The 23795-nt window shown below is 49.3% G+C and overlaps 1 protein-coding gene and 1 long non-coding RNA gene across 10 annotated transcripts in view; one reads left to right on the forward strand and one right to left on the reverse strand.

Annotated features, from left to right (window-relative positions):
• JDP2 (Jun dimerization protein 2) overlaps positions 1–23795 on the forward strand; it is a 135182-nt gene that overhangs the window by 82974 nt on the left and 28413 nt on the right. For 3 of the 9 annotated variants that reach the window (XM_057299768.2, XM_057299766.2, XM_057299767.2), the window contains exon 2: positions 19632–19855. In XM_057299768.2, coding sequence (XP_057155751.1) covers positions 19632–19855 — 224 coding nt within the window. Of the gene's footprint in view, positions 1–9158; positions 9284–9422; positions 9577–9647; positions 9980–10049; positions 10334–13481; positions 13633–15043; positions 18141–19631; positions 19856–23795 lie in introns of those variants that run through there. The other 6 variants (XM_057299770.2, XM_034937876.4, XM_034937875.4 and 3 more) reach the window with 6 other exon arrangements.
• LOC134728906 (uncharacterized) lies at positions 7210–8450 on the reverse strand. The gene is made up of 2 exons (XR_010109769.1): positions 8326–8450; positions 7210–7828 (listed from the first exon to the last, which is right to left on the reverse strand). It is a non-coding gene; the product is annotated as an uncharacterized LOC134728906 (long non-coding RNA).

Genomic DNA, 23795 nt, shown 5'->3' on the forward strand with positions numbered 1-23795 from the left:
TGAAAACTGTGTAAATGGCCAATCTGAGACACCAAGAGGGCCAATGGGTCTGGAAGAATTATGGCTGGGCAGTGGAGTCTGAAAAGACCCCCTCTAGCTCTGAAACTCTGACCTGTGGGAAGAAGGAAAGGTAGAAGGAATTTCTTTGCCCCAAAACAAGTTACTTAGGATGACTTTTTATTCTTTTTTTGCCCCCTAACTTTTTAAAGTTTATTTTTTGTGGAGACAGAGTCTTGCTATGTTGCCTAGGTTAGTCTCCAACTCCTGACCTCAAATGACCCTCCCACCTTGACTTCCCAAAGTGCTGAAATTACAGGTGTGAGCCACTGTGCCAGGCCATGTAGGAAGAGCTTTTAAAAGGGTAACTGCCCCTGTGCCAGTGGGGTGGGATAGTCCCAGGGCACCAAGCTGATTTGATAAGAGTTTCCGACAAAGGGAGGAAGGCTGGTTCCAATGGTTTTTATTTATTTATTTTTAACTATTATTTTTAAATTTTTCTTTTCAAGTTTCCAATGATCCAATTGTTTTTCTACCTGTCTCTTAACACCCCTCAAAACTCCCTTTTATGCTTATAATTATTTAGTTAATTAGCTAATTATTCATCCACCTAAGGACTGGGCCAGTCTTTCTCATCATTTCATGATGCTGTGAGCCCTGCACATAGAAATAATCAAATATTTATTGAATGAATGAATGACTGATTGAATGAAGGAATGAATAAAAATCCAACTCTGTGGTCTGAAATATACTCTCAGAGCTCTTGGGGAAGGATCGTACACGGCAGGGCACAAACATAACAAGCTGGCATTTGAGGAAGTATTTGAAAGGAAAGGCAGGCTTTAAAAAGGAGGAAGGAGAGGATTAGGAAGGTGTATTTAAGAGATAGAGAAACGCTGGCGGGAGGAGATGGGTGGGGGAATCGTGGGCACAAAACCTGAAAGGAAGCCTGTGAACCTGGCCAGGGCTACCAAAGAAGCCCTTGTCCCAAGGTCCCCTCCAGAGGCCTTCTGACCGCCCTCAGCGCCCACCTCCCACCTCCAGCTCACCCCTGAGGCCAGCGCAGAGGTGTCTCCTCTTACAGGAGTGCATTCTAATTGCAAAATCATATCCTCGTTTTTTAAGGAGAGCCAATTCCTCCAGTTCCGAGTGTGGGGGCCTTTTCTGGTCTCAGGGGGTGAGTTTCCAGGAGCCCAGGGACTCAGCGGGGAGGGCGGCTCTCTAGAAGGTACACTTTGGCTGACTTAGGGCAGGGTGCTGAGACATGCAGGTGTCAAAACCTGGCCCGGATTGCCTGGAGCTGGAAGAGCCTTCCAAGAAGTGAAAATCCCACCCCTCCCCCGCCTAGGCCCACACAACAGCCCAGTCATAGGGGCCTCCTTGGCTCCTCCCTACACCTCTCTCTACCACACCACCAAATTGTTGAGTGTAAGAGGAAACGCTACCTCCCGCAGAAAACCTAAAGGGACTTTTTTTCCCCTTCAATAAACATTTGCTGAAATAACTTTTTATTGGTGGTTGTTTCAAAATGCATAGCAGAAAAAGAGTCCTGAGAATTATTTCCACCGTAACTTTTGTTCAGTGAGATCTGTGTCATCAGTGGGGACCTCAATTTCCTCATCTGTAAAATATGGCCTCTTCCTTGCTTTAATATTCTACAAGTTTGTGCTGCATAAGGTGTGACTGATAATTACATCTCTGCTCAACAAGCATCTGTTCAACAAGTATTCTTTAAGTGCCAAGAGCCCAGACTGCTTTCAACATTATCAGGGATACAAAAGAAATTATTTCCTTCCATTTTTATTTAAATAAATGCAATCATATATTTGGCACATTGAGTGCCAAACATAAGCTCAGCACATGGTAGGTGCTATAGGAGTTTAAAAATTTTAAGATACTGTCCCTACTGATAACTTCAAGCATGTTGGAATGATAATGCATATGTGAAATAAGGAGAAAAATTTTAAATGGCATATGATTAGATGTTAGAAGGGAAATGCTAGTTAAGGTCAGAAGAGGGAGAAATCCCTGTGGGTTTGACCCATCTGAGAATGTGACAAAGTAGGGGACTTGAGCTGACTGAACCATAATGTTGATGGTTATGATGGTGATGGTGGTGGTGGTGATGAACACAGCCAAATGTATTGGGCTTGTGGCAGGTATCGATATGGTGCTTCATAAGATCGTATTTAATCTTCACATAAACCCTCTAATGTAGGCACCATTATTGTCCACATTTAACTGTTGAGGAAACTGAGGCCCAAACTCTTTTTTTTTTTTTTGAGATGGAGTTTCGCTCTTGTTGCCCAGGCTGGAGTGCAATGGCGTGATCTCATCCCACTGCAACCTTCACCTCCTGGGTTCAAGCTATTCTCCTGCCTCAGCCTCCCGAGTAGCTGGGATTACAGGCACCTGCCACCATGTCTGGCTAATATTTTTGGTATTTTTAGTAGAGATGGGGTTTCACCATGTTGATCAGGCTGGCCTCAAATTCCTGACCTCAGGTGATCCATCCACCCCAGCCTCCAAAAGTGCTGGGATTACAGGTGTGAGCCACCACACCCAGCCCCAAACATTTTATGGAAGAATCTAACCAACCTATATAGCAACATCTTCTGGGAGTGGGAGGCGGGGATGAAGAAGAAAGAAAAAAGTGGAGAAGGGTCTTCGGTTTTCCTAGAAGCAGCATTGTGTGAGTGCAAAGTGAAAACATCTTTGTAGTATAATATCTAATGCATGTATTTTCAGATTAAACCCTCTCTTAAAAATAACTTGAGGCCTCTCTAGACTGTACATTTTTATAGCTATAATGTGCTCTTTCAGATCTGAGCAAATACCACAAACTCATCTCAGATCTTATCTCTGACAACCTGGTTTGACTTTCATGATAGTTGGGAAGCCCATGTTAAAGGAGAAGGGATTTGAGGAGACTTGCGATTTTGTGATTGTGCCTTTCTTTCTTTGATCTTCTAGGACACCTTTTGTCTCCTAACTCCTTTATCTCCTAACACTGAGTTCTAGACTAGCTTCTGTTTATTTATTTATATATTTATTTACTTATTTATTTAAAGCATAGGGTCTTGCTCTGTAGTCCAGGCTGGAGTGCAGTGGTGCAATCATAGCTCCCTGCAGCCTCAAACTCCTGGGTTCAGATGATCCTCCTGTCTCAGCTTCCCAAGTCGCTGCAACTACAGGTGTGTGCCACCACACCTGGCTTGTTTTTGTTTTTGTTTTTTGAGACAGGGTCTCACTCCGTCATCCAGTCTGCAGTGCAGTGATACAATCTTGGTTCACTGCAACCTCTGCCTCCTGGGTTCAAGTGATTCACCCACCTCAGCCTTCCCAGAAGCTGGGATTACAGGTGCGTGGCACCATGCCCAGCTAATTTTTGTATTTTTTGGTAGAGCCAGGGTTTCACCATGTTGGCCAGGCTAGTCTCAAACTCCTGACTTCAGGTGATCCACCTGCCTAGGCCTCCCAACGTGTTGGGATTACAGGTGTGAGCCACCACTCCCAGCCACGATGGGCTATTTTATTTTCGTAGAAATGGAATCTTGCTATCTTGCCCAGGCATACCTCAATTTCCTGGCCTCAAGCGATTCTCCTACCGTGGCCTCTTGAAGTGCTGGGATTACAGGCATGACCCACTGTGCCTGGCCTCACTCATTCATTCATTTATTAACCCAAGATTTATTTGTTAATCACCTATGATTTAAAATTTAATATGACTAAAACATCATCTTTCATCTAAAAAAGTTTGATCAGGATTTACGATCCTGGTGTCAACTTCAGGAACCCCCTATATATGGATGACCTACACAATGACATCCTCAACCTGGGCCTTTTATCCTCTCTCCATGTGTTTTCAGGACATATTTTAAAACAGAATATTCTGGAAGCAGAATGCATATGCATCGGGTTTTCCCTAAATCACTCGTGTCCTCATTTCCCCATTTTTTATGAATATTATTCATCTTCTTGGGCCTCTAGTCTGTCATCCTTTATGGGCAGGGATGATCTCTTCGTTTTTGCTTGGCCTCCTCAAATAGGGTGGCACGTGGTGCATGGCTCATAGCAAACTTCAAACAAGATTGTCTGACTAAGTCATTTAAATGACTAACTGAATCCTGAGTGGTGAGAAGGCACTCAGTACAGTTCTGTATTTAGTCTCGCAGAGGTTGAGTGGCATGTGATAGATGAGGCAAGAATAGCAAACCGATAAAATTCCATGGTGTCAGTTGAGCACTCCTTTATAAGCTTGACTTTGGGTCATTTTATTCACGTATTCTTCAGCATTCTTTTATTGACCATTGTCAGAAAACCTGACTCAAACCACCTTAGCAAGAAAGAGAAAGGGGCTATATTAACTCCAATACTGTGAAGTTCTAAGACCAATTCAGCATGTTTTCATGGCATATTAGAGATTCAGGAACTCAAATGATAATCTCATGCCTATTTCTCTTTTTCCATGTCTTGGCTCTCTTTTACTCTCTGTGTTGGTTTCTTTCTCAGGTAGGCTTTTGTCACATGACAGAAAAAATGGCCATCCACAGCCACAAACTACCTTCATACACTGGTATTTTAAAGGAAAGGAACCCCTCTCTTCTTTGGTATTTAGATGTCAAATCTCAAGGAACACTCTAATTGGCCCTGTTTGAGTCATGTGCTCATCCCTGAACCAATCACTATGGCCTTGGATATGGACTACTGTAATTGGCCAATTCAGGTTGCACCCCTCACATCTGGATGGGGGCAATGAGGCCCCTCCAGGGCCACAGGGAAGAGGGAGAGAAGTGGTTCTCCAAAGAAAGGAATGCTGAGAACAACATACATCAACTATACTCCTCCTCTCCCTAAATCCACCTGCCCCAGCATTTTTTTTTAATAGAGATGGGATCTCACTGTATTGCCTGGGTTGCTCTTGAACTCCTGAGCTCAAACAATCCTCCTGCCTCAGCCTCCCAAAGTGCTAGGGTTACAGGTATAAGCCACCATACCTGGCCTTTTTTTTTTTTTTTTTTTTTTGAGACAGGGTGGTCTCACTCTGTCACCTAGGTTGGAGTGCTGTGGAGTGGTCACAGCTCACTGTAACTTCAGACCTTCAGACTCCTGGGCTCAAGCCATCCTCCTGCCTCACCTTCCCGAATAGCTGGACTATGGGCACATGTCACCATGCCCCGTTTTTTTGTTTTTTGTTTTTAATAAGTTTTGTTTTGTTTTGTTTTTGTCTTTGTAGAGACAGGGTGTTGCTATGTTTCCTAGGCTGGCTTCCTACCTTGGCCAGCTAAAGTGCTAGATACAAGTGTGAGCCACCACACTCAGCCTGCTCCAGCATTTTAACCAGAGAAGTTACCATTTCTTCATCCTCCAAAAACTTTATTGTGTTAGGAGATTAAAGAGAAGACACTAGGCTTTTCCAAGAGATGGCTGCATTTGTATGGATGCTGATTTATTCTTAAACCTTTAGACATATTTTATAACATTCTCATTGGTGGTCATTGGAAGAGAAGCCTTCCCATTCCTAGCTCACAAGTTTTCTTCTCAAATATTTTAGCCTTGAATATTTACATAGACACACACATCTATATATATGTATATTCATATATATATATAAATGTTTCAAAATGTTAAATTAGACATCCCCCCGCCCCCCTTCCCAAGTCACTACCACTCCAGGGAAGAGCTTGGGAGGCTTGTTTCTCCTGGTGGGTGTTTGATTGATGGAGGGAAGAGCAACAGGAAGAAATCACCATAAACAGGTTTATGTAATTTGCAGACTACAATAACAGCTAGTTTCAACTTCATGTTTGATTTCATGATACCATCCTGCTTTTCGTTGTAAGAATTCTGCATGTCATAAGTTTTTGTTTCAAGCAGAGCAAAACATTTGTTTTTGAAAACTGTGTGATAACTCCACGGATCACCAGGGACATCTGAAAGACTGATATTGAGATTGGCTTTATCTTTACCAGGACTTGCAAAATCGAATGCCCCCAAGGGCTAGGCAGGCTGGGTGGAGACTGTCAAACTGGGTGTTTAAGTCCCATTTCAAGGCGCAGCTTCTAATGGGCTCCAGCCTATTGTTGCCATAAGGAAGCGTGTGCTGTGGCAGATATTAATTGTTTGCTATTTTCTGGTTCCTTTCTCCTCCATGGTCCATGGGAGGACTGAGATTCCTTGCATCTTTGAAATTAAGGATGGCCATGTGACTTGCTTTGGCCAATGAAACGTAAGCTAAAGTGATGTATGTCACTTCAGGAGGAAAGATTTCACTGCTAGTGTTTGGCCCTCTCTACTTCTTTTTCTCTGCCATGGTGGCTGTAAATGCACTTGTTGATATGAAGGTATCAATACTGAGGCATCATCTATAAGACAGCTGCCCTGGAGAATCACCTCAATCCACAGTTGTCTTGTGTGAGTGGGAAGTAGCCTTTCTTTTGTTAAGCCAATGAGTTTGGGGGGATATTTGTTACCGCAGCAAAACCTAGCTTATCCTGACTATTACATATGCCCAATGTTGCCTGACTTTGATATTTTTAAAAGAGAAGTTTGAAATCTAGATTTTTTTATATGAAATCTTTGCTATATTAAAAAAATATTTTTTTCTACAATTATTTTTTTGAGATGGGGGTCTTGCTATGTTGCCTAGGCCAGACTTGAACTCCTGGGCTCAAATGATCCTTCTGCTTCAGTCTCCTGAGTAGCTGGGACTACAGGTGAGCACCACCATGCCTGTCTTTTTTAGAAAAACAAATTTAAGGTTGAAGCCAGAAAAGCCAGATTTTCAGCCTGCCAGCTACGCGTTTGCAATTTTGGTCTATACAATTTGAGTAGAGACTGGAGCAGCAATCCTGTCTGAACTCCTACAGTGCTTATAGCCTGTGTCGCATCATTAGCTCTTAGCTACTCTTTGTCTTGCTATTCATTAGTTTGTAAATCATTTTTCCTAATTAGATGGGACATAGAACAGGTGAGAAATCATGTCTTAAACTTTGTGTATCTTAAAGGTGCACAATAGGTTTTCAGTATATACTAGGATAAAGACTAATTGATTGGCTGATTACTCAGAACTATCACTTTCTCCTTTGATTTTGGAGGAGCAGGTCTGGGGAATTCATTATTTTACCTCACCATTTCAGTTTTCCCCTCTTTACAAAGAGCTCGGGATTCATCAATCTCCATTAAACTTCAAAATGAAATAGTCCACATAAGTCAGAGATGCAAAACCCAATGTATTAATTAGGACTTTTCTAATTGCAAGTAATAGGAAACCCAAATTCAAACTGCCTTGGGTAAGACATAATTTACTGATTCCTATAGCTAAAACCTGCAGAGGTCAGGATGATGTCAGGCATGACTGAATTCAGGAACTCAGGCAATGTCATTGGAACTTGATCTGTCTTTCCCTCCGTGGCTTGGCTCTACTTTTCCTCCCATTAGCTTCACTCTCAGTAGATCCCTTTCACGTGGGGCTTCTGGCAGCTTCTCTTTCCAGCAGATCCACAAAATTCCCAGTCTTGTGAGATTTTCTTGGGATATGTGACGATCTCTCAATCAGCCCATTGACTAGGGCTGGGCGTGTTAATCAGGACTTTTCTAGTTGTGATAGGAAACTTAAATTCAAACTGCCTTAGGCTGAGTCACTTGTCTGTCCCTAAGAGCCAGTGGTAAATCAGCTCCATCCAGCATCCAATGTCTGCATAAAGGACCCAGTTTATGGCTTCTCCCTCTAGCCACTCCCAGAGGCAGTGACTACGTAGAGGGGCCTAGTAGGCAGTATGTGGCGGAAGGGAGGCCTTGAAGCTGTGTTCTTACAGCGTCCTATATGAAACTGAAAAGCATCCATATCAAATAACAGAGAAGATCTAATGGAGATTATAGAGAGGTAGAGGGGACTAAAGGCCTCCCAAGTCACCCCTTGGTGCCACCCCTGTAACATATTTAATTTGTGGGGGAAGCAAAGGCCCAGTAGGACTGCTGGTGGCCCAGCCACAGTCCAAAACAGGCCCTAGAGAGGACGCGCTCTAACCACACACCCTAATTATTAGTCCCTGAATATAGATCAGTTTAGTTTATCCAAAGCCCCAGCTGAAGACACATCAAGTACTATTGCCTCTGTTCCATGTTTTGTTCCATATAAACATCCAGACACAGGTCTCATGGGAGAAACATCATGAGGCAGTTTCACAGTCCCTGGCTTTGATCTTTACGCTGTAGTAAAGGTGTCATTGGCCTTTCTGGGGCGAAGAGTCATGCTCTTCCACAAGAGTATCAAATTACTGCTCATTTTCCAATGTATATTCTTTCAGGGCCTTGCTTTCTTCTTACCTGCCCACACCAATGCTGTGAGGGAGACTGCTGATGGCGAAGGTGAAAATGGTCAGGCAATGTCATTGGGACTTGGTCTGTCTCTCCTTCCATTAGCCCACTTCTTTTATCCAGAAAGATTTCACTGCACTGGGGAAATAAGGAGAATAAAGTCTCATGCACTCACTCACATGAGAGAGACATGCATGTTCGGGTTTGCTCAATTGCACCCATCTGTCTCAAGTCTTGTTGTTTCTTTCACTCTGAGCATCTGCACTCCAAGAAGGCATGAACTTTTTCTTTCACTTCCTTTCTTCTATGGGTGATGACCTGACATCACTCTCAGAAGGAGGCCGAAAGTCGCTGAGTATAAAAATCGTCACTCCTATCTGGCTTAGGCAGAAGGTAGGGGGCTCGATGGGTACCCAGGAGCTCTGGAGGTAGGAGATGCCGTCTAGGGAACCCCGTTCTACCTGAGGGCTCTGTGTCTCTGCCTTTGTATACTGGAGGGCACCATGGATGTCGCCTTCCCTCTGGAGTCCCCTTCACCATTTCCTCTCTAGAAGGATGGAAGGTGGGAGTGGGGTTGGCTATTGAAGCTGGAACGGGGAAGAAGGCCACTTGGGGTCTGCTCACTGCTGTGTCCGGAGTGGAAAGGAGAAGCCCGCTGGAGCAGGGTACAAGCCCAAGGGTCAAACTGCGCCAGCAGTAGAGCAAGCCGCGGTCTCAGGCTGCAGCCCTAGCAGAGGTCAGGCTGGTGCAGCCAGCCGTCTTGGGGCCTAAGGGCGCTGGCGGGGGCCGGTGGGTAGGGGTAGGAGTCCCCAAATGCCTTCATCTCAGCCCATCCTTCTCCACCGAAAAATAAAGCAGGCTGGCGAGATCGCCTCCTCACCCGCTCAGTCCTGAAGTGTCCAAGGATGAAACTGTGCGGAAATTCTCCCTGTCGCTCTCAGTTTGGGGGGGAAGCGCCGGGACTGAGGTACATGGTTAACACAGGCTGTGCGTGAAGGGGCTTTTGACTTTTCCCCCGGCTCCGGCCTCTCGCGCCTCTCTCCTAGGGCTGCGGCTGCTGCTGCCTGGCGGGCACAAGCCGGGCGGCGGTGCGCGGGGGGTGCGCTTACATAACCGCTCGCCGCGTCCTGCTTTCTCGAGCGCTCCTGCACCGTGGGGTGGCGGAGCCGGGGGGCTGCATGGAACCCGGGACGCCCCCGCGGGGAGAGGAGCGCGAGCGGCCGCGGGAGGAGGGCGCCCAAGGCGGCGGGGGAGGTTAAGGTCAGTGGGTGTGAAGCGCCGGCTCCACACCCCCTCCTCCCCGGTCCCCTCCTTCCCTTCCTCTCCGTCCCCCTCTGACGTCTGGAGCTGGCAGCTCGGCCGGTTCCGCATTCCCGACCCCTCCCCGCCGCCCAGGGGCCGCTATATAGCCGGGGCTGATGCAACCCGTCCCGCCGCCCGCCACAGCCTGCGGGAGGGACGCTCGGCGGCCGCGACGGGGGGCGCTGGCGGCGGCGGACGCTGCAGCGGCGGCGGGGCTGGCGCCGCGGCGGCTCCCGGGCCGGGACAGGCCTGGGCACCGGGCGGAGCTCCGCGGCCGGGCGGCAGCGGCGCGGAGCGGGCACGGCGCCTGCAGCCGGGCCCCGGCCCCGGGGGCGCCGCCTCCGCCCGCAGCTTCTGCACGGTGGGTGCGAGGGCGCGCGCTGGGGGCGCCGGGACGGGCGGGGCGGGGCAGGGCGCGGCGCGGGCACCTGGGACGGCCGCCCCCGCGCGGGCGGAGCGCGAGGAGCCCCAGCGCAGCCCCGCGGGGAGGCTCCCGCAGCCCAGGGACCTCGAGCTTTCCCCGCGCCGGGCGCTGCAGCCGGGCCCCTCCCGCGAGGCGCCCGGCAGCCTGAGGCTTCCTTTTGGTTCCCGCCCCGGGACGGGAGGCTCGGTCCGCTCCCTGGACAGCCGGGGCGCTCCCTCCTTCTCCCTCCCGCGCTCTCCTCCCCCGTCCGTTTGCAGGGAGGTGCTCTCCTCGGGCGGCGGGGAAGGCGGGGTGAGTGGGGAGAAAACTGCCCGCAGAGACGGGCTGTGCGGGTGGAGATGGAGGGTGAAGGGCCAGGGAGGTGCGGGGTTGGGGTCGGGGTTAGATTGTGGAGGGATGACAAGGACCTCCTGGCAGTGAGGAAGCGCGACTCCCGGAGGACCCGGACCCGGAGGAGAGTATTGAGAAGGGCTCGGGATTTCCATCCAATGAAGGCAGCTTCTCTCATGGCCATTGCTTTGGAGCTCTGGGCTGGGAGGGGATCTAGGGGTGGCCGGGGTCCCCTTTGGGCTCTCCTGTCTCCCACGCCAGGTTATATAAGGAGGCAAGCAGGCTCCTGTAGGTAACCAGCCTCTCCCTTGCCCAGCCCAGCTTAGAAGGCTCTCCTCTGCTCCTCCCCTCAAAGGAGGTTGTCGAGGGGTAGGGGTGCAGTGGGGGGTGGGAGAGTGTAGGGGTGGATTGGGCCTTCCAACTGGATCCCTGGACCCTGGGATGGCAGAGCCAGGCTTTGCCTGGGTCAGTAGGAGGAGCAGGGAAGATGAGAAGGCTGGGGAAGATGGGGAGGTCCTGGCTCTTTTGCAGGGATGGAGAGGCTGGTGGAAGGAGAAATCAGCCGACCCCCTTGGGTCATCTCCAGTTGCAAGATGGCGTGGCCCTTGCCCAGGGTGCTGCCCTCCCTGTTGGAATCCAGGGCATGGGGCTATGGCCCGACCACGTGTGCTCAGGGCAAATGTGCTCAGGTCTATATCTCAGAAAGGGCTTGCAGCCTGCTTAGGCGTGTGTACCCAGGCTTAAATCTTGGTGGTCTCTCCCTAGGGTCTTAATTTGAGGAGCATCAGGAATTGGGAAGCTTTGAACCATGTTTGGGTACATTTGTACCCAAACGTCCTTTAAGCCCTTGGTAGAAACTGTGTTCGCGTATCATCTCCCTTCCCCCGAACCTTCCTTCCCTGAGGGTTTTAAAAAACACTTCCCATTGCTTTTACCTTTCCAGCAAATCTGGCTGCAGCTTGGATGGATAGCTTATCTTCCTTTGCAGGTTTCTAGGGGAGAGTTTAACCAGGTATCAGGTGTGAGCATGGCTCTGATTTTATATAAACCTGAGGATCGAGGAAGAGAAGCAAAATCTATTCTCATACCTCTGGGTGGTTAAGGTTTTTCCTTGTTTAGAGCAGGGAGGATGGATTTCTCAAAGACTCTTCTGTTCCCTTCTACTTTGGCTTTGGTTCAGAGCTGCAGGCAGCTCCAGAATCTTCCTGAAGAGCTGGGTGCTGTGTGATTTGAAGGGCTGCAGGAAGTCATGGGTGTGTAGACCTCTGGCTTTTCTCCTAGGTGGGCTGCAGGAAGTCATGGGTGTGTAGACCTCTGGCTTTTCTCCTAGGTTGGCTGCAGCCACCTCCAAGGAGATGTGTTGCAAAGTGGTGACAATGCCCCCTAGGAAGGGTTTGGATAAGGGTCTCCCCACTCATCCACTGCCTAACTTTTGCAGCTACCAGGGAATGCTCCTCCTGACTCCCTGGGTTTGTTGTCATCTCCCTACCTGTTTGTAGGATGTGTGGGCATTTTTTTCCAACCTGCAGAATCCCTGGCAGGAATAGGCTCTCTGGGCCTCGTTTGTCGTGGGGCTACTGGTGTTGTAATGGGCTGTCTCTCTCGAGTGTCTGTTTCCAGCTCCACTCTGGAAAGAAAGGGGCCAACGCCGACTCTAGGCCGGCCTGCTCTGTATTCATTCAGCCCCAGCTCAACTTGAGCAATCAGAGCCAGGGTTGAGGGCAAGCTACATTCTTTTCTGCCTTTCTGCTGCAGGATGCAGTTTGCTTTTTTTCCATACGAATGAATTATGTTTGAAACCGAAATGGGAGGAAGAGAAAAATGGAGTGAGTGTATATGGGTATGTGTGTGTGCATACCTATATAGGCAGGGGAGGGCAGCAGGCACATTATTTTTCCATTTTCCTTTAATTAAGGCTCTGTGGAGGTGTGTTTGAAAACAGAGGGTCTCCTATGCCTTTGAGGAGGGTGAGAACACTGTTTTGGCTGCGTCCCGGGCCATATGCAGCGTATGGTGGCCAATGAAACCGGGCCTGGCTCATTCTGTTGCTTGTCTTGGCAGTCGGTTTCGTGGCTTGTATTACCAGCTCTGGAACTTAGGGGCTGCCAAGCTCCATGTGCCTGTGTATGTGTGTGTGCGTGTGCATGTGTGTGCACATGCGTTCTTGTGTGTGTGTGTGGTTTGGCCTCTCGGAACTCAGCAGAGACAAATGCCTTAGCGACCCAGTCTTGGAATTTTCAGACTGTGTTTCTTTACTTATTGCTGGCTGTGGGAGGCCTGGCCAGAGCCCACCATTCTTAGTTGTTGTTGTTTTTTAGTCTGTTTTCTTGCTGCAGCCTATGGGATTTAGTTGCAGAGCTCCATTTGCAAAGCTTCAGCTGGCCAGTGGCATTTTTAAAAAAAAGACCAGGGCAATTATCACACCTTGTGTGTGTGTCTGTATTAGGTGTGGTAGTGTTAACCCCTGCCAGCCACCAAGGACCAGAGCTGGCGTGAAGTAGAAGGGGAAATAGAAAGCTTGTCCAGTGGTTGTACGCTCCCAGCTTCCTCTTGCTGCCTGGGTTAAAGATTCCTGGCAGAGATAACTTCATATGTATTTATTGAGCACCTACATTAGGCAGAGGACAAAGCTATGTTATAGGCAAGGCCTTGGAAGCATTTCTCTGGTCTCCAGGGAAGAGCAGGAGTTCCCTGGGGGTCGGTTCCAGGTTCTTCTATGGCTGGGATGGCTGTGCAGGGATCACGGCTGCCAGTGTTCGGTGGCTTCTCTTGAACCCAGCTACCGCTCCTTGTCTTCTTATGAAGCAGTGCAGGGATGGAGTAGATTAAAGGGCACAGGAGATGCTGGCTGTCTGCCTTGGGGCAGAAATGGAAACCTAGTTCTTGATGGCACCTTGTTGCCAGTGTCTGTGCAGCTGTGTTCTGGCCTGCAGGGTGGAGGAGACCTTAGAGGAAACCGAGGCAGAGGGCAGGTGCTGGGCCCCATTTCTGCACCTTCTACCCAGCCCTGACCTGGCACCCTTTGTTTCTGTTCTGCAGTCAACTGCCAGGATGCAAGATGGTCCTGCCCCCTTGGGGTTTAGAGCTGGAAAGTGGGAGAGCGGAGAATCCTCTGGGGAGAATCCTCTTCATGGCTGCAGGAAAGAGAGACTAGTCCAGAAGGGACCTTGAGGGGTCATCTGGCACTAGTGCCCCTCCAGGAAGGAAGGCCCTGGTGGCCACACTGACTTCACTCTTACTATGTGCAGGCACTGTTCCAGGTACTTTCCAAGTATTAACTAATTTAATCCTCTTGACAGCCATACAGGGCAAATAACATTGTTATTCTTTACAGCTGAGGAAAGAGAGGCACAGAGAGGTTAGGGAACTTGCCCAAGGGCACACAGCTAGTAAGAAGGGACAGAGCTAGGATTCACACTCAGGTGATCTGGCTCCAAAACCGCCACTCTTAACCCCCCCTTCCTCTTGGCCTGCAGAGCTGGGGACAGCCATCTGAAAGGGCCTTTTGCTGCTCGCCTTCACTCTCAGTCTTGGGGCCTTCCCCATCATCTTGCTTCTCGCCTTCTGGATCTCCTCGACTTTTGGAAGCCGCGTGACCTACGTCATTCAGGTTCCAAGAGAGAGGTCATCCTGGGTGATTCCTTAGCTCCAAGAAGAGGCTTGGTGGTTGATTCTCCAAGATTCATGGTAGCAGGTACTATGCGCCATGACCCCTGGCCTGGCACCTTTCTGACCTTCTCTGTGGACTCCTGCCCTCCGCATCCTGTTCTGTCCTGGGAATCTTCCCAGGCTCTGGCTCCCAAGGTCCCCCACTTCTCTTGTTGAGTCTCGGTCGCCATTGCCCATGCCCTGCCGTCGACTTCCAACCCCTTATTTCTCATGGGACTTGCCCCTGTAAACTCCCTCCCTCCTTGACTTGTCACTCTCACCTCTGCACTCTCTTAGCTCCAAGCCTTGAGCCTTAGACTGCACCCACGTGCACACCCATTCCTATTCCTCGTGGCAGCCCAAGCCAGCTGCTGGCCTGGAGGGGAGCTTACCTTCTCAAAGAGGCCCAGGAGTTTTATAGCCTCCTTGAAACCTTTGTTTCTATGGACAGAAAGTTCATGATGCAGATGCTAAGTTTCTCTTAACCTGTTTCTTTTTATTTACCTTTGCCATTCTGGATGAAAATGCTGATCGTTGGGCACTTTCTAGCAAGAATGGCCCTTATACCTTTGACCCATAAAACAAGACTGTTATCATTTATAGACACTTCCATTAAAAAAAGATTTAAGGACCGGGCATGGTGGCTCACGCCTGTAATCCTAGCACTTTGGGAGGCTGAGGCGGGTGGATCACCTGAGGTTGGGAGTTCGAGACCAGCCTGACCAACATGGAGAAACCCCGTCTCTCCTAAAAAATTAGCCAGGCATGGTGGTGCATGCCTGTAATCCCAGCTACTCAAGAAGCTGAGGCCGGAGAATCACTTGAACCCGGGAGGCGGAGGTTGCGGTGAGCCGAGATTGCACCACTGCACTCCAGCCTGGGCAACAAGAGTGAAACTCCGTCTCAAAAAAAAAAAAAAAAAAAAAAAATTTAAGGCGTTAGGTTGGTGCAAAAGTAATCGCGGGTTTTGCCATTATGCTCAATGGCAAAAACCGTGATTACTTTTGCACCAACCTAATATTTTACAGATTTACACACAAAAAATGAGAGAGGAAAACAAGAGGAAAAAGCTTAATAAGTTACCTTTAGCTTTTCTTTTCTCTGAAATGACACTTCATGTTAGTATCTCCCAGGAGGGTCTATTTTCTAGACTTGACATGTTTTGTGGCTTTTCTTCTGCTTGTACAATGCAGTGTCCTAACTGTGTACCCACAGGTCACTGAGGAAGAGTAGAGAGTACAGCTCTCAGACCTTTTTTTTTTTTTTTTTTTTCAAGTTCTTTCCTCTTGGATCCATCTGGTCCCCATTTTCTTCAAGTTGGCTTTCAGGGAGCTGCATCATAATCTTAGGATCAATAACAGCTTAGGGTCCACGGTGACCTTCTGAACCTCGTCTGTCTGATTCATGCCTTGCTAGTCAGTCGCCATCTTGGATGTGTGCTTCACCCAGCTTTCCTTCATTGGCTGGCTTCCAACTTATTCCTGGTCAGTGTCCCGCATTGCCAGTCTTCTTGGATTCCAGGCCTATATTTTGAGGCATAAGCCCCTTTTCCCAATGTTGGTGTTCTGCCAATGGATAGAGCTTGATCCTTATTTATGCCCCCTAGTTACTCATGGAGACACTGAGGATGTTTATCTGCCTTTCAGACCTCCTGGGCCCTGAAGGGAAAAAACTCTGGGTTCTTCTCCTGAAGCTTTTAGTGCGTAGTTCTTCTTTTCCTACTAAATTGTTTCCGTATGGAACAACCAGTGTGGGAGATGATTTCACCTCTTGTCATCTTTCCTAAGTCTTCCTTAAAGTGGGTAAGTTCCTTCTGGCTGTTACTGGTTCCTTGGTGCTGCCACCTCCACTGCCCCCCACTCCCCCTTTTTTATAGATCCCTAAATCACATCAAATTGTTTTATTTTTCAAATCACTAAAGTTGCCTTTCTGCCTTAGATCGTCAGCCAGCTCTTTGCAGTTAATGAGGATCCAATTATGAAAGGCAGCTGCTCAGCTCCTCCATCTTCTATCCCCCACCCCCAGAGATGTTTAGGATGACTTCTGGCTGGTGAATATCAGCTGTTGTGGTTGTCTCCTAGGAATGGCATGGCTGAGGGCTTTGTGGTTTATATCTGAGCAGTTAGGGGCTCTTTTGCAGGGGGAGGAAAGAGAGGGGGACTTTTGCTTCTACAAAGGAAAGACTAGTGCCTTGTCTCCTGGGTGAGGCTTGTCATTGGGATGGATTCACAGGCGAGCAGAAATGGCAAAATTTATGGGGCCCGTGCTCCCAGGGGGTGGCCGCTCCTTCAGGGGGTTCCACAGTAGCAGAAAATTCATTATATTTTGGGATGATTTGTTAGTGTCTCATTTCTACCATCTGTATGAGAATAAACAGAAGCTGCAAACAGAGCCTATCATTCCCGGAACAGAATGGGGTCTGGCTTCCATCTCCCAGAGATGGAAGGCTTAGGCAGGGAAATACACAGAAGCCTCTGGAGTGTTTTTCTTGGGGTCTACTGTGGGAATGAATAACTTGGAGGTGAAATTACAGCCTGATAACGATCATCTAAGCTTCCAGAGATGGATTCTTACACCATTTGCTGAATTTTGCTCTGCTGTGAATTTGCTGTCATTTGTTCATTCATTTATTCACTTAGTTATTACTTCAACAAGTATTATTGATGATGCTTTCTGCGCCAGAAATGATGCTAAGCACTGGGGTCACCCGGGCAACAACCAGCCCTGACTGCTGCTTACCACCTGGAATCACAGCGCTGCTGGCCGCGTGGCCACATGGTTTGTTCCCGGCACAGTTTTGCTACAAAGAATAGGTCTTCCTGCTAGCTCCTTCCCTGTTCTCCTTAGAGGAGGCCAGGGGAGACGTGCAGCTCATCTACAGTGCCCTGGAGCGGCCTCCTAGCGTGGCAGGCTGCAGCCCTCTCTGCATTGCAGGTTCCATTCCAGAGGGCTGAGAGGGGGCTCTCTTACTGCCACTAGGCTCCAGTCCAGCTCAGAGTTTGGGGGATCAGAGAACATTGAACACCCACATGCGAGAGGTCTCAGGGGCTATTTCTGTGTCTGGGCTCCCATGCAGGCTACTGTGGAGTTATTCAGGGAACTTCCTAAACCTGGATCTCCATGGGGGGTGGAGGGTCCTCTGTGCAAGACAATGACCCTCTGCTGTGGGCTGGTGTCTGAAAGCCCACCATGAGAAAGGCATTCCTTCTGCTGAAGGCGTCATTACCTATTGGACCCCAGAAAGGGAAACAAAGAAGGAAGGGTGAGAAAGCTTTGGTCTAGAACCCTGGGACCAGGAGTCGAGCCCTGGCTCCAATCCTCTCCAGCTGTGTGACCTTGGGGAGGCCATTTAGCCTCTCTGAGTTTTAGTTTCCTCCTGTCAAAATGAGGATGTGGTTTAGATGAGCACAGGGCCTCCTTCAGCTCTAAAACTGTAACTCAATGTGATTGAGCCTCAGATCTTTTTCTGATGGCCCAGGGGACATGGGGTGAAGGAAGGAGAGAAAGGATGTGAGTGGGAAGGAGTGCTAAGAGGACCGGGTATGGGAGGCACAGTAGGTAGAGCACAGATAGAGGAGCCTGAGGACACCAAATAAAAACTCTGGGGCAAGCCAGGGAGCTATGGGCAGAGGCTTTATGACAGATGCAGCAGGCATGCTGAGGATGAAATGGCGGGTCCACTTCCCATTCCCAGGCACCTCGCTTTAGACACCTTACTTTAGACAAAGTGATGGCCAGTGGAAACCTTTGTGCTTGAGGGTGCAAGTTACTCACATGCTTTTTCTCTTAGAGAAATAGAACTTATTGGGAAATAGACTCTGGACTTGGACAGGGAACCAAATTTCACCTTCAAAAGTGAAATGTAGATGGAGAATATGGCTTGCACTCTTGGCCAAAACAGGTTCACAAATGCCCCTCTCTGGAATGATCTAGACCTGGGAAGCTGAATGGGGGCAGGTGGTTGTGGGTCACCCTCCAAGGCCACTCCTGCAGGAGACAGAGAGCCCAAGAACCATGTGGCCATCTGAGTACATTAACTGCCCAACGGAGAAGTATTGTCCGATGGACATCAGATCTTCCCTCTTCTGCCAAATACATCTCTCTCCATGGGAAGAGACAGGTAAAGATGGAAGGATAGGCCAAAGATTTTCCCTCAGGAGTGCTAAGCCAGCGAGTATTTTGATTTTATGGCCCTGGGCAGAAAGGTGAAAAGAGGGAGAAATGATTTCCTTTCCAGGACTAGAATCTAAGAGCAGTTTTGTACTAACGTGCTACTTAAAAGGCTGCTTCAAAGCTAAGACTGCACATCTGACCTCCGTATTCCTAGCGCCTGCTGGCCTATAGTAGGTGGTCAGTAACTGGATGGATGGGTAGGTAGGAGGAGCCCTTTAAGGGACTGGCTTTATTGGCAGACCAGCTTTCTTCACTGCCATCTGTGCCTTGAAATGACCATTTCTTACCCATGAGCTTCCCCCAGTAAAGGGAAGGAAGAATTCCCTTGGTGTTGACCTGTCTAATTTACATCCTTCTTCCATGTCTGAATCTGTCTTCCCTTGTACACCTTTTTGGTCTGGCAGAGCTGGAATATGTGTTTGCTCTGAGAATGAAGAGAACATGGAGGTAGCCGGGTGCAGTGGCTCACGCCTATAATCCCAGCACTTTGGGAGGCCAAGGTGGGCAGATCATTTGAAGCCAGGAGTTCAACACCAGCCTGGCTAACATGATGAACTCCTGTCTCTACTAAAAATACAAAAATTAGCTGGGCATGGTGGCAGGTGCCTGTAATTCCAGCTACTCGTGAGGCTGAGACAGGAGAATTGCTTGAACCCAGGAGGCGGAGGTTGCAGTGAGCTGAGATCATGCCACTGCACTCCAGCCTGGGCAAAAAAAAAAAAAAAAAAAAAAAGCATGGAGGAGTTTTCTGGTACTGGGTTCCACAGGGAAAGCACATGCTAATTAATTCCACCTGCTTTGCCTCAGTCCCTTCCTCATAGATAGCACACACACTCACCTTTAACTTAGATTTGCTTCATCTCCTACTTAGGGTGTCTTAACAAATATGCAGAATAGGATGTGTGATTGGAGGGGAGGCACCATGCCAGACCAAAAATAGCTTCCTCTGAAACAGGTGTGAAGGTGCTTGAGGTTCCGCCGTTATAATTCACTCTCTTCAGAGACTGTTTGCTGCCATTGAAATCCCAGCTCCACCAGTTTTAACTGTGTACAACCTTAAGCGAATTATCATTCTAAGCTTGGCTACTTCCTCTGTGTAATGACCTCTGATCCAGCCTAATGGGACTGCAGGATTACCATGGGGCCTGGCACATACCAAAGGCTGAATACATGTTGCCTATGACTGGGTCAAGCATTGCCTTCAAAATAAAAAAGGCAGACACTTCTGGCAGTGCCAAGGGTGACCTTGGTGTGAGTTAATTGAGCAACTTTTCCTCTATAACAGGAAGGACTTTACGGCAGGAAGAGCAGCTGGGTGGGAAAGGGATTCAGGGGAACATTGGTGAAAGAAGCCACAGTCCTGGCAAGACGAGGGACTTGAGCCCTCCTGGAGCCCCCAACCTGGCTGACTGTCCTGCTCTTTTCCTGCCCACTCCAGGCTGGCCTGCCACTCCTCCTGCTATGATGCCTGGGCAGATCCCGGACCCTTCGGTGACCGCAGGCTCCCTGCCAGGGCTTGGCCCCCTGACCGGGCTCCCCAGCTCGGCCCTGACTGTGGAGGAGCTGAAATACGCTGACATCCGCAACCTCGGGGCCATGATTGCACCCTTGCACTTCCTGGAGGTGAAACTGGGCAAGAGGCCCCAGCCCGTGAAAAGTGAGGTGAGCGAGCCTTTTACCCCTGGCAGATTCCAGGTCTTTAAACCCACCATGGGACCTTAACCTTGCTGTTCAAAGTGTGATCTGAGGACCAGTAGCATCCGTACCACCCTGGGGTTATCAGAAATGTGGAATCCCAGGCCTCGCCCCAGGCCTTCTGTATCAGAATCTGCATCTTAACAAGATCCCCCAGGGATTCGTGGACGTATTAACACTTGAGAAGCACTGGGCCAGGGGAGGATGTTTAACCTGTCTCTGGTTCTCCGGGGGGGCGGTGGAAGAGTGATAATAATGACAGTAATGAATAGCAATATCTTGGCCATCTCTCTGGGGTGGTGGGAGGATTGGGGAGATAATGGGAATGGGAATGTGTACATGTTTTGAAAAGTAGACAAGAGAATGCCAATATTAGGTTATCTTTTAAAATTGTTATCATTAGTCACATCATGGCCTCCACCCCTCTTGGCCCTTTCTGCAGCTGAACCAGGGAACTTGGAGGAAGAGTAGCGTGGCCTCCCTTCCCAAGCAGCTGCCAGAGCTAGGCATGGCCTCGGTCAGCCAGCAGTGTCCGCCTTAGATGGCGTTTGCCCGGGGCCCACACGTGGAGCACCCACATGTGGCATTTGCAAGGAATTCCTCCTCAGGTCCCTTGCACCTGCAGCTCTCTTGAGCCCTTTTTCTCGGGGCACTGGTGAGCAGCAGCAGTCCCCGGCATGGCTGAGGATCTGTGCAGGGCATACCCCCGGCGACTTGCCCAGGGCTGGCCATTTGTCTGAAGGCCTGTCCCAGCAAGGTTCCCAGCAGCGCCGTTTCTTCAGAGGCCTGCCGGAGTAGCTGCCCCCTGGAAAGGAGGAGCCTGTGGTGGGAGGTGGGGAAGAGGCTGGGATGGGGAGGGCGCAGGAAGCAGCTGAGCATCTGGGAATGGTAGCTCTGCTTGGAGGGAGAGTTCACAGGCCAAGGTGAGCCTGGGGGGAGCTCGGAGGGCTGAAGTGCTGGAAGTGCTGGAGAGAGGACTTTCTTCGTGGAGAAGGGTGTCTGGGTACCCGTAGGGGAGAGCTGGGGATATTAGGCAACTATCTCTCAGCTCCCCTTCTCCTGACAGGTACCTAAAAACTGCAGAGGACTGCTGGGGGCTTGGCTGTGGTGGCAAACTGGCCGTGGTGGCAAACTGGCCGTTTGCAGGCTGGAGCTGGCTCTCAGATGTATTTTGTTTGGCCGGCTCAGTGTTTTAAAAGAAACGCGAACCCCCATTTCATTTGAAAATTTTGATTAAAAAACTGTAAGATCTCATCATACACTACCCTGTTCTGGCATGGCAATGGCTAAGTGGGGTGGACAGAGGCACTTCACTGTTTCCTCTTTCCAGTGGGCCACAGGCCCCTGCACCTCCCTGTTATTCTTGATCCTACTTACATTGTTGGTTTTGCTTTTGCTACTACCATTTGCCTTCATTTACCTCTACTGCCTGGTCCCTGTTAGCCATTTGTGCTCAAGACACGTGGATAAGGTCCATCATAGGTGCCTACTAAAGACTGTGGATTACAAGCTGTGAGTTGACGGTGATTATATTCTTCTGAATTGATCTTGTAAGCCAATGTGTTGTTGGGGCACTTCCCGGCTTATTTAGTGTTCTGTCTTCACGATGGAGGGTCCTTGTCTTTTGGCCCTCTGCTCCTCACCTTCCCAGGTCTGTAACATGAGAGCATCTGTGTCTGGATCATTCCACAGTAAAATTGCCATTTAGAGCCAGTAGCTGAGCAGTTTCATGGGGGCACTAAGGCTGCGCATGGGGTTGATGAAGAGCCAGGTGTCTTGGGCAGAGGTCGTCAAGCTGGGATTCGCTTGGGGGGCTGAGTTAACACCTCTCTCCTCTGCAAAAGGCACTGGAGGAACTCTTCCCTTTTTTTATTTTTTATTTTTGGAAAAGCCACTTTTATTTGGGTTGGGTATTTTTACATTTTACAGCCACCCCCAAATTGGTGGCATCTGCCCTGTACCCGACAGTGACGTGCTGTCCTCACAGGCACCCACAGACGTGCACCATCCAGGCCGCAAAAATAACAAGCCGTTTTTAGGGCATATTTGCATGTCCTCTCCCTCGCTGTCAGACTGCAGTGTTGTGGGGGCGAAGAGGCAGATGGAGCTGCGAGATTGTACCGATGTAGAGAGATGCCAGCCCTGCACTGCGAGCCGACCTCCAAATGCTTCCTAGGTCAGACCCCAGGGGCGGGAAGAGCTAATTCTTGGAGTAACTAAAACCTAAAGCGGGGTGGGGAAAGAAACTTGCAACTGAAGAATCTATGGTCTAAAGATCTATTTGCATATGGCAAACTGCCTTGAGCGGATTTTCATATTGGCATTTTAGACTAGTAAAAGTTTCTTTAATAATAATCAGATACTAGCTCATTAAGCATTTAATATGTCCCAGGTCCTGCACAAAGTGCTTAACATGCATGACTTCATTCATTCCTTATTCAGTCCTGGAGTCCAGGTTACCCCCATAGTAGAGAAGAGTTTGAGGTCTAGGGAGGGGGTTCAGTCACTCAGGGTCACACTGCTGGGAAGTGATAGCGCTGGGGCCTGGTGTGGTGGACGATGGCCGCCATTACAGCCGGGTCTCACTTGTGCTGAGCTAAGCCCTAGGCACGGTACTAGGTCTCTTTGTGAAGTACCTCGTTTACCCTGCACAAGTACCCTCTGAAGTAATTAGTGTTGTTGTTGTTGTTATACCCACATTACAGATGAGGTCAACAAGGCTGAGGGAGGTCCAAGGTCACTGGCTGGGAAATGAGCTCAGGCAGTCTGCCTTGAGCCCAAGCTTTAACCACATGCCGTGTGGCCTCCCATGCCTCTATACCCCTTCCAGGCTTCTAACCAGAGCTCTGTTGAGCTGGGGAGGCTGGATGAACCTGGCCCCAGAATGTTCGATCATTTTGATGACATTGTCTGATGAGTGCTGAGCCCTGCAGTCCTGCAGCCTTACTGTCTCCTAGTTCTGAGAGAGAGAGAGAGAGAGAGAGAAAGAGAGAGCGAGAGCGCGAGAGCGAGCCGGCTGAGCCGCTGTGCAGGCAGCTCTGTCAGAGCTGGTTCTTGGGTTGTTCGCCTTGCAGAGGCCAGCAGTCTCCTGGGCTCTGTCCAAACGCATGGAGCAATTCAGTAAAAGAAAATGGGAGGAATTAAGTTCAATGACAGGTTTTGTGAATTATAAAGTGCTTTGTGCTGATGTCATTATTATTACATGGTCAACACATGACGTTAAACTGTTTTGGTGCCAACTGCTTGCCTGCAGTCCCTTTGTTCAAGCCATATTTGTTAAGCATCTACTATGTGCTGAGCACTGCACCAGGCACTGGGAACAGAGCTACAGATAAAGCAGTCAAAGCCTTACATCTCTCGGCGCTGTATATTGCAGTGACGGCATCCAAAAGTAAGCAAATTAATACACGATATATAAGGTGAGTTAGTGGTCAGCACCACGAAGAAAAATTAAGCAGACCAAGGACGTGGCAGTGGTAAGACTGCTCATTCTGATGGTTGGCCAGGGACCCTGGGAACGTCATTTCCTGGGTTGTGAGATTTTTAAAGCTGTTGCTTCTTTCTCCTTTCTTTTCTAGTATTCGCTTTCAGGACAGCTTTGCTCTCTGGCTTTCTCCAGAGCTTTCCTTCCTTGACTTTTCCTCTGTAGCCCCTCACAGCTGGACTTCTCCACCAACCAGTCCCTGTTGGCCTGAAGATCTTGGCCCTTCCCAGGTCATCTCCCAGCGAGCTGTGGCTGTGGTGGTCACACCCTGCCTCTGGGTCTGGAATGCATTTTCAGTTGGGAGGGGAGGGAGGCCTGAAGCCCCACCCTTGCACACACACATAGACACACCAGACACTTACTAATCAACCTGCTAGACAGGACCCCTCACCGTCTCGCCACGTCTCGGTGCTCTAGAGGGGA

This window comes from Pan paniscus, chromosome 15 (genome assembly GCF_029289425.2).
Source record: "Pan paniscus chromosome 15, NHGRI_mPanPan1-v2.0_pri, whole genome shotgun sequence".
NCBI lineage: Eukaryota > Metazoa > Chordata > Mammalia > Primates > Hominidae > Pan > Pan paniscus.